The 10882-nt window shown below is 37.4% G+C and overlaps 1 protein-coding gene across 9 annotated transcripts in view; it reads right to left on the bottom strand.

Annotated features, from left to right (window-relative positions):
* The window catches only part of kug (FAT atypical cadherin kugelei), a 913302-nt gene that overhangs the window by 101883 nt on the left and 800537 nt on the right, over positions 1-10882 (bottom strand). For all 9 annotated transcript variants that reach the window (XR_011394610.1, XR_008406862.2, XM_070104239.1 and 6 more), the window contains 3 exons: positions 3425-3835; positions 1327-1518; positions 604-792 (listed from right to left, as the gene is read on the bottom strand). Coding sequence is in view for 7 of the 9 variants with exons in the window: in XM_070104239.1 (XP_069960340.1) it covers positions 604-792; positions 1327-1518; positions 3425-3835 (792 nt within the window). In the remaining 2 variants the exon portion in view is untranslated. The remainder of the gene's footprint in view (positions 1-603; positions 793-1326; positions 1519-3424; positions 3836-10882) is intronic.

Raw genomic sequence — 10882 nt, 5'->3', positions numbered from 1 at the left:
ATATCCAATTTTTCTTTATCTAAATCTTTACACACACGTGATATTTTTTTAAATATTTTTGAGAAACTTGGCATGGTCTTGGTCCCAAAGATGCCTACTGATACATGCTTTCTGTCTAACACTTATAAAATATGGGGAAACAATAGCAATAACATGACTGAAACAAATTACATACATTAAAAATATTAAAGCTAGATTATTGTTTGTTCTGTCCTGTATTTAATAATTGTCCAAGACAAATAAAAACATTATGTGGATTTTATTTATAATCTGTGGATTTGTTCTAATGCAGTACTTATCAGTTTTTCTTAAAATAACTTCATATAAAGTTGAAATAGCATTTTTTAAAACACTAAAATATACTGATGGTACATTTCACAATTACTGGTCTGCCTATAAGGGCATTCCTACTGTTCAACTGAATGTTCAGTTAATGTTAATTCTCTGAAACAACTTATATACCTTTTTTCTCTTTGTACATGTTAACAAAATGCAGATAACCATTATGTAATTGCAAAAGGGTAATCTGAAATGAGTTTACACAATAAATAAGGGAATTTCATAAGACAGTATTTCATTTCATAAAATTAAAAACTTATTTACCTGTTTTTGGATGAATAGCAAACTTGCGGTGTTCATTGCCTCCTATAATGGAATAAGTTATTTCTGCATTCTTTCCTGAGTCTCTGGAAGTAGCTAATACACGCACTATGTCTGATCCAGTATTTGCACTCTCGGTCACTGTTGTAAAGTAAGTGTGGCTGGCAAATTCAGGTGGATTATCATTAATATCTGAAATAAACAGAACCTCGTAAGTCTTCCTTTATCTTTGACAGCAGCTATGTAAAAGAAAGGAAGCAGGAAAAAATCACTGGTATTGTATAAAGAGCTTAAGAAAAAGTGGAAACAATATAGAGAATAATTCATATTCTAAAATACGATGAAAATAATGAAATTTTACAGTAAACGTGCATCAAAAGTCAAGACGATAATTAATTCATGAGATAGCTTCAATAGATTAAATAAGATATTATAGTATTGTAAACACGTATAAGTATTGCACAACTTTGTTTTGCATGATATTGTTACTGCATGTTTCAGAAAGTGTAACTAAAAAAAATGAAGTAATGCAGGAAAACTGCACTACCATGTGCTCTAATTTTTCATAAAATTAAATCACATGCAAAAATTTGGGTACAACACATGACCAGATGTCCCATGTGGCCTGCATCACCTCCCTCCTTGAACATACAGTATTATATATTACACTTTAGCTCTGTATAGTAAATGAACTTAATTAATGAAATAAAACCTTCTCCCACTCACCTGAAACTAGTACAAGAATGTTTGTCCTTGATGACAGTGAAGGAGAGCCATGATCAGTAGCTATTAGAGTTAGGTTATACATGGCACGACTTTCCCTGTCCAGTGTTTCAATTACGCTCAATATTCCCGTTTGTCGATCTATCAAAAATATATCTTCTCCCTCTAAAGCATATGTAACTTTTCTATTTATTCCTGAAAGAGTGTAGATAACTATAGTAAATGGCATGAGACAAAATTATGTCATTAATTTAGCAATTACTGTGTAATAAAAAAATTCTAAAATGTGTATCCACTTTATATATTAATACAAAAAAAATTCAAAATGTAAAACACATAGAACAAGCTTTTTTTTTATATTAAATAATACTTTATACTTACAAGGGTGTTATCAAGTACAGTACAGATTTGATGAAAGATCTATTTAGGGTGAAACAACATCTAATAAACACACACACACACACACACACACACACACACACACACACACACACACACACACACACACACACACACACACACACACACACACACTCACACTCTCTCACTCACACACACACACACACACACTCACTCACTCTCTCACTCACACACTCTCTCACTCACACACACACACACACAATCCCACCAAGTGCAAAGTCATGAAGATTGGGGAAGGGCAAAGAAGACCGCAGATGGAGTACAGTCTAGGGGGCCAGAGACTACAAACCTCACTCAAGGAAAAAGATCTTGGGGTGAGTATAACACCAGGCACATCTCCTGAAGCGCACATCAACCAAATAACTGCTGCAGCATATGGGCGCCTGGCAAACCTCAGAACAGCATTCCAACATCTTAATAAGGAGTCGTTCAGGACCCTGTACACCGTGTACGTTAGGCCCATATTGGAGTATGCGGCACCAGTTTGGAACCCACACCTAGCCAAGCATGTAAAGAAACTAGAGAAAGTGCAAAGGTTTGCCACAAGACTAGTCCCAGAGCTAAGAGGTATGTCCTACGAGGAGAGGTTAAGGGAAATCAACCTGATGACACTGGAGGACAGGAGAGATAGGGGGGACATGATAACGACTTACAAAATACTGAGAGGAATTGACAAGGTGGACAAAGACAGGATGTTCCAGAGACTGGACACAGCAACAAGGGGATACAGTTGGAAGCTGAAGACACAGATGAATCACAGGGATGTTAGGAAGTATTTCTTCAGCCACAGAGTAGTCAGGAAGTGTAATAGTTTGGGAAGAGATGTAGTGGAGGTAGGGTTCATACATAGCTTTAAGCAGAGGTACGATAAAGCTCATGGTTCAGGGAGAGTGACCTAGTGGCAACCAGTGAAGAGGCGGGGCCAGGAGCTTGGACTCGACCCCTGCAACCTCAACTAGGTGTGTCAACTAGGTGAGTACACACACACACACACACACACACACACACGTCTGGAACCCACACCTTGTCAAGCACGTCAAGAAGTTAGAGAAAGTACAAAGGTTTGCAACAAAGCTAGTCCCAGAGCTCAGGGGAATGTCATACGAGGAAAGGTTGAGGGAAATCGGACTGACGACACTGGAGGACAGAAGGGTCAGTGGAGACATGATAATGACATACAAGATACTGCGGGGAATAGACAAGGTGGACAGAGATAGGATGTTCCAGAGAGGGGACACAGAAACAACTGGAAGCTGAAGACTCAGACGAGTCACAGGGAGGTTAGGAAGTATTTCTTCAGTCACAGAGTCGTCAGGAATTGGAATAGCCTAGCAAGTGAAGTAGTGGAGGCAGGAACCATACATAGTTTTAAGAAGAGGTATGACAAAGCTCAGGAAGCAGAGAGGGAGAGGACCTAGTAGCGATCAGTGAAGAGGCGGGGGCCAGGAGCTGAGTCTCGACCCCTGCAACCACAATTAGGTGAGTACACACACACACACACACACACACACACACACACACACACACACACACACACACATACACACACACACACACACACTCACACACACACACTCTGTGTGTGTGTGTGTGTGTGTGTGTGTGTGTTACATTGCAAGTTTGTCAGCATCTCAACACTCACTACTGGTACAAAAATAATACAAGCACTAATCTGTATTACCTTTATCTGGATCAGATGCATGAACTTTTAGTAGGAGGAGATTCTCTGGAGAATTTTCAGGTACATTGATGCTATAACTGGGCATACTAAAAATGGGCGGATTATCATTCACATCTGTAACTTCTATCTCCACCTGACAAGTGCATTCCCAGTCCAAATTTCCTCCATCCTTCACAGTAGCTTTGAGCAAAAAGTGTGACTGTCTCTCACGATCTAGAGGTTTGGCTACACTAAGTTGGCCAGAATCAACATCTATGGCAAACATTCCTGCACCCTGACCAGTGAGATAGAACTGAAGCTTAGGTGAAAGATCACGGTCAGTGGCAGACACTCTGAGTAGTAATGTTCCAGGCAATGCAGACTCACTGATGGTGTGATGGTACATTGGTGTGGTGCACAGAGGACCATTATCTGAAAGGAAAAATTTAATTGAGCTTTTACTTGTAAGACAGTAACATATTTCAATAATTAGAAGCCACAAAAAAATAAAGACTGGTATAATTGCATAAAAATTCATTTGAAACTTTCACTCCAAAAAACATTGATGTAAATTGTTAGTTTCACTTCTTATCAACTCTTCAAAATCCACATCTCAATAAGTAGGATGGTAGAGAAAATCTTGACTTATATTAAAATGGTATACAATACTGACAAGTTGATGAATAAGACACATGTGCATCACTTAGGTATCATTATTGTAAAAACATTTCTCCTGCACTTGAGGCTTCTTCAGTCAAATACAGGTGATTATAACACTAGAGACAATAGAAATTGAAAGGTAATCTTGATGTGATCAGTACCTCAGTCTTGACAGAAGGTGGTCAGTTCCTTGACTAAGGCACTAACCACCTAGAATAAGTTTCACTATAGTCATTATATAGTTCTAGTTAATATATTTATTATGAAAGCTGAATATATTGAATATATCCTTAGTAGTGTGTGTACTGGGCTGCTCCAGACCAGTGTGTAGGCAGGTCTAAGCCTCAGTTAGATTGTAGTCTAAGTTTGATGTATTTGACACTGTCATATTCCACATGAGATGATCATTATTTGTGAATATAAAGGCAGTTATATTTTCCAATCTAGATGGCTCAAAGATAATCTAGTTGGCCTAAGATAATTTAGTTGGCCTAAGATAAACCAGTCAGTCCCTTTAGAGTTTATTTGTATAAGACTATTCATCTGAATTGCCTCATGGTACTTTCTCTGTTACTGTTCTTACAGTTGAACCCTGTATTTCAAGACAGAGGAAGGATTATGTTTCAGGAGATGCCATGAGTCCTGAAACAGCAGATTATAGGAAATTTCAAATGTCTGAATTAAAAAAAAAAAAACATATAAAATTATGGCTCTAATCTGCTTCATATTCATAAGAAGCGAGGAAAACATCTCAACTTAAATCAAATGGGTATTTTTCAATTTAGAGGTTGTGTATCAAGCAAAAAGACAAATGGCACCAAGAAAGTGAATAACTGAAGCTATTCAATACATGGTGTTCTGTACAAATACTGTACAGTATAACTGAATCGCAAGGATCACAAAACCTATTAATTCTGGTGTTCAAATGTAAGGTGTTTCTTCCTTCTTTCATTCTAGGGGTCTTAGACTGAAATCACAAAGGAAGCTGATTTGTAGAGAAAGATTGGTAAAATTTTCAAGATAGTGTTCAATATTCATTAGCTGGTCTGTAAACTGTTGAGAATTTGCATCTGGTAGCTTGCATGTCAGTACAATACAAAGACTTAAATTCTAACTTCCAGATTTCACTGTCAAAACTTCATCCACATTATGTTTCTGCATTCAGAAGCCCAGTGCAAATAAGTGATTCTTAAGGATACAAACCAACCCTCCATCCCTTGTAGCTGGTTTCATCATCTGCATCTAATTATATTGTGTCTAGGTATTTGTATATCACTGCAAAAGCATTCTTTAATCTGTACTGCCAACCCTTTACTTCTTGCTTATTCATTCATCCCTAACATAAGGGATTTGTACCTGGGGATCTATCAGCAAACCACCTTAACCCTTTCAAGGTTGTGACACTTGTTCTCACTAGCAAAATTTAAAAAAAAAAAATATTTTTTTTCTCATGAAATGGTAGAGAATCTTTTTCTGGAGGTAATAAAGCAAGAAGTACAAAATTTGATGGAAAACTGACGAAAGTACACGAATTTTGCTATGTCAGCAATATTTACACATCAGCAATTTCCTCCACTCTGAGCCCAATTTTAGGCCAATTACATTGTTCCAGTTGACCAATTTCTTCAATATTTCGCTAGTATATCTTCCATTTTATCGACTGAGTACAAAAATTCACCCAATCAACTATTTCTACTACCCAATAAAGGGATCAGAAATTGGTAATTTGGCCAATTTCACACAAATTTCAAAATATTTCAGTTTCAAAACAGGGTGCAGAATAAACAATTCAGGCATTCCTGGCACTAAAATAACATTTCCTCTGTTCATTAGTTATGTTTCAAGGCTTTACACATGAATTCCATTTTGATTTTTTTTCACACACAATTTTTATTCACACAAAAAATAGAAGATTTATTGTTACGCAATATTGTAATAATTGTATAAATAATATCAGTGCATTTGTGAACGCATATTAGACCACCAGTTGACATGTATTGGACATGTGACGTTATTTGTTTACTCTTGAACATCAGCAAAAATTTAACATTTCTGCTACTTTGAGCTTAATTTCAAGCTATTTTCAGTCCTAACACCAATCAAAATCATCTCCAGTTCAGTAATATATCCTCCATTTTATCAAAGGAGACCAAGAAACTGAGAATACACCCATAAAAACCATACAAAATTACACAGCAAAGTTGCTATTTTAAACCAAAAACACAGATGCAGTTTTTTTCCCATTATGCACTGCTTGCTGCAGGATTTTTTTGTATGGAGTACACTTACCACACAGACCCATTCTCTCATATCTAGGCTCAGATTTACCACTCGCAGTTTATCTGAGTGAGCTGAGCTCATGGCGTAGTACTACAAGACAGACACTAGCTCCAAAGCTGTAGTACAATGGAACTGACCTCAAAAGGGTTAAACTAGTCATCTCTCAACAAAAGGCAGCCATCAGAACCATTTGTACCTCAAACTATGGGCAGCCCTGAGTGCCCTTGTTTGAATCCTAAAAATTATAAACATAAAGCTATTCATACATTCAACTGTTCGCTTCACATTTATAAAGCCTTGAATGTAATGCTGATCTAGATCTAAGACTCTCCATTGAAAATTATAACACATGGGCATCACACTAAATACAACTTTTATTTAACATACCAGCCATTTCCTGTCAAGGCAGGGTGACAAAAAAAAAAATCATTCACCATCTGTCTTGCCTGAAGTTTGATGACATCACAGTTCAAATGACCATCTGAACTACAACACCCTCACTTCTTCTGCAGAATGCAAGCACTATACGTCCACCTCCAGGCCTCAAATCTGGCTAACTGGTTTTGCAGAATCCCTTCATAAATGTTACCTTGCTCATATTCCAACAGCACGTGAAACCATAAAAACCACTGATCTCCACTCTAATCTAACACGCTCTCACACAAGCCTTTTTGGAGGATCAAACCTTTCATCATTCAAACACTTTTTGATATTTCTTATGTTCACCTGAATCTCTATAGTAACTATGCAAATGAAAGCTTCAATAATCTTGAATAACTTAGCAGAAAAAAGCAGAAAAATATACATTATTAAACCAACTCAATCAAACCTGAAGGAATTTTGTGTACTTAGCTTAAATAAATAAATTTTTATGCTATACTTGCAATTTCATTTGCAGTCAGCATCATAAAATTAAGTAATTAATCCTAACATTTACTACTATCATTAACCCTTTGTCGATCTTGGCCGAAAAAATTCGGGATTACGTGTTTTTGGCGCGTGTCATACTTCGCGCCCCGCGCGGCCAGCTTCCCGTTCTTTAGTTCCAACCAATCACAAGCCTTCCCTGAGTCTCTTCAGCTAAGTACAGTTCGCTTCTGCCGCCTTCCCATTGGTTGAGAGATCAAAATATAAACACTAGCGGCTTGGCTTCGAACACACTCGCATTTTTCCCTCCACCCTTGCTAATCTACTCTTGGATTATATATTCTACAATGTCGGTAAGTACTGTTTGTTGTGTTTAGTGCTTACATGAATAGTTTAGGCATATTTTGATATATACCTAAAGTCCGTGTGAAGCATAATATGAGTGTAGCATGCAGTTGAAAAAAGTGCAAGCATTTTAGTCCGAATTATTTCGGTATTGCGCGAGTTTCCGGGAATGTCCAATTTTAGTCAAATAAATATTTATAAAAAATTTTCAATTGCATATATGAACTCTGTAGTGGTCTGGATTTATACAGGAGGTTTCTATTGTCCTTCCAGTTCCATGAGAGGCTGTTTTATGGGGAGCAGTCGACCAGCAGGTCGAGGTATATCTGCGTTTCTGAAGACAGTGACTCAGAACCAGAGGTAGACGAACCAGAATTGCTGGATAGTGGTGATGAATACTTGCCACCGGATGCACAGGATGCAGAGATGTCAACTGATGATGAGGAAGAAAGGGAAGAAAGGCCAGCCAAAAAGCAGAAAGTAATGAGGAAAAAGAAAACTTTTAGGATTGAGGAATACCCGGATGAGGAAGAGATCCATGAGAATATTGCTCTTCAAGTTTCATCTGAGTGGACCGTAGATGACATTGAAAATGATCCTTTGCCGGCATATGAACATGAAAAGCCTCTTGCAATTAGGTCTCCATATGAGTATTTTCGTATGTTCGTTACTCCAGCCATGATAGATAACATAGCATATCAAACAAATTTGTATACAAGGCAACAAGACGTAAATAGTACTTTTTCAACAGATTCTGAAGAGATCATGAGGTTCATAGGTATTTTGTTGTTCATGGGTATTAATTCACTACCATCCCTCGAAGACTATTGGAAAGCTGGTTTTAGGAGCCAACAGGTTGCAGATAGCATGGCGTCTAAGAGGTTTAGGTACCTTAGAAGTCATATTCATTTCAATGACAACACAAAAAAGGATAATGACAGATTCTACAAAGTAAGGCCTCTTTACACTGAACTAACTAATGCTTGCTTGAAAATTCCAGCTACACCCAAGCAATCTATTGATGAAGTCATGGTTGGTTTCAAGGGTAAAACTGCTGGAAACCTAAGGCAGTACATCAAAACAAAACCAGATAAGTGGGGTTTCAAACTTTTTTGTCGTGCAAGTCAAGATGGACTCATACATGATATACTCATGTATCAAGGCACAACAACTTTTGACACACATCCCATACAGCTGCCACAGGAAGAATCTAAACTTCCAATAAGTACAAAGATTGTTCTGGTACTTGCACAAACTATGAACAAGACAAACACATCAGCAATCTATGCTGACAATTTCTTTTCAAGTATGCCTTTGGTCAAGCTACTAAGAGATAAGTATAACTGCAGATACACTGGAACAGTACGTGACAATAGATGTGGTAAGCCACATCTGGTGCCTATCAAACAAATGGAAAAAAACAGTGTGGTCAGGGGCAATTTTTGCTTCAACAACAATGATGGTGTCCTTGTTGTACGATGGAAGGACACCAAAGTTGTGACTTTAGTGACAACTGATATTGGGGTCGAGCCCATGAGTCTTGTTGAGAGATATAACAAGGGTACAAAGAGGAAAGAGAAAATATCGTGCCCTGCAGTCATCAAGAACTATAATGCAAACATGGGAGGTATTGACAAAAGCAACATGTTGGTGCATCTCTACAAAACACCAATGAAATCAAAACGTTGGTACATGCGGCTATTTGCCTATATTATTGATCTTGCTGTTGTGAATGCATGGGTGCTTTATTGCCGTGATTCTCGAGCAATAAAGCAAAAGTGTATGCAACTGAAGTATTTCAGGAATTCTATCTCTGAAATTGCAAGGTCTAAAGGACAAAACCTTAGAGGGAGCAGCCTAAGAACAACTCCAAGACCTTCACCAACTAATTCACCATGTACTTCCAATGGTGTTGGCATAGTGAAACCTGGGAGGGGAACACGTACAGAAATGCCTGATGACAGTGTTAGGAAAGACCTTAGTCTAATGCACTTCCCAATGGCAGGGCAAAGGCCGTTTACTTGCAAGTATTGCAGCACCTCGAAAAAAACGGTAACATCGTCATTCGTCTGTAGTGTATGCAAAGTAAATCTGTGCATAAAGACTGATAGAAATTGTTTCACAGACTTCCATCTTGCCAATTAGCAATATAGAATCATTGGTCTTCCAAATGAATCTCAGGAATATAGGGATTGAAACTTGCATCACTTTGCAATTTGGCATTGTTGATATTTGCTTCCTTTTCATATTTTTGTAACAATTAAAAAATGTTTTGATAAAAGTTCCATTTATGTTTTTTATATTGTCTGTTTGTATATTAAATTTAAAAAATTGTTTTGGTGTGTTTTATTAACAATTGCAAGTTTGCAACATAGAATTTTTTAATCACTTTGTCGGGGGCGGCCTAATATTTTCGGTCTTCGGAGATTGGCAATTGCTCGAAAACTAACCATCAGAAATCAATTTATATGGGATCAGTGACCTTGTATTGAGTTACTCTATCCACCATAGGGAGTTCAGTTCGAATTTCAAATTTTCGGACCCCTTGCGCGATGAAGGGTTAATGTATATTCATGATGTATATAAATGAGCAAAAATTATTCTTGTTTCAGTGTCATTATTATTATTGTATCTAGAATTTTTATTTCTGATGACACAAACCACTGATACACAGCCTCCCCTCACTTAGTGACGTACTCGTTTACCAATGACTCTGACGTATGATGGGCTCTCTGACCAGTATGCACACCTAAAAAATGTATATTAGAGCTGATTTCCTCTATTCTGTTTATTACAATATACAGTGCACTACTGTATAAACATATAAAAATATACTAAAAATGTTATAAATGGTGCAAGGGTGACATTAAAGCAATATCAAAGATGGTTGGCATAAACCCACTACCATTACAGTATGCTCCTCATTTAGCGACAAATTCGTTTATCGATGCAGCATTAGGAACGGAACTCCATCGTTATGTGAGAAGAGGCTGTATTGTATCACCATTAAATACAGTGGACCCCCGGTTAACGATATTTTTTCATTCCAGAAGTATGTTCAGGTGCCAGTACTGACAGAATTTGTTCCCATAAGGAATATTGTGAAGTAGATTAGTCCATTTCAGACCCCCAAACATACACGTACAAATGCACTTACATAAATACACTTACATAATTGGTTGCATTGGAAGGTGATCGTTAAGCGGGGGTCCACTGTACTTTTATTAAAATTCCTATGCTAGCTTGTGTTACCCAAAACAGTGAGCATAATATAGGTTTTATTAAAACATTACTGTTAATAATTCATATCTATGTACCACTAGGTAG

Source organism: Cherax quadricarinatus, chromosome 1, assembly GCF_038502225.1.
Source record: "Cherax quadricarinatus isolate ZL_2023a chromosome 1, ASM3850222v1, whole genome shotgun sequence".
NCBI lineage: Eukaryota > Metazoa > Arthropoda > Malacostraca > Decapoda > Parastacidae > Cherax > Cherax quadricarinatus.
Note: the sequence above shows the minus strand (reverse complement) of the source record. Positions and strands in the feature narration are given on the sequence as shown.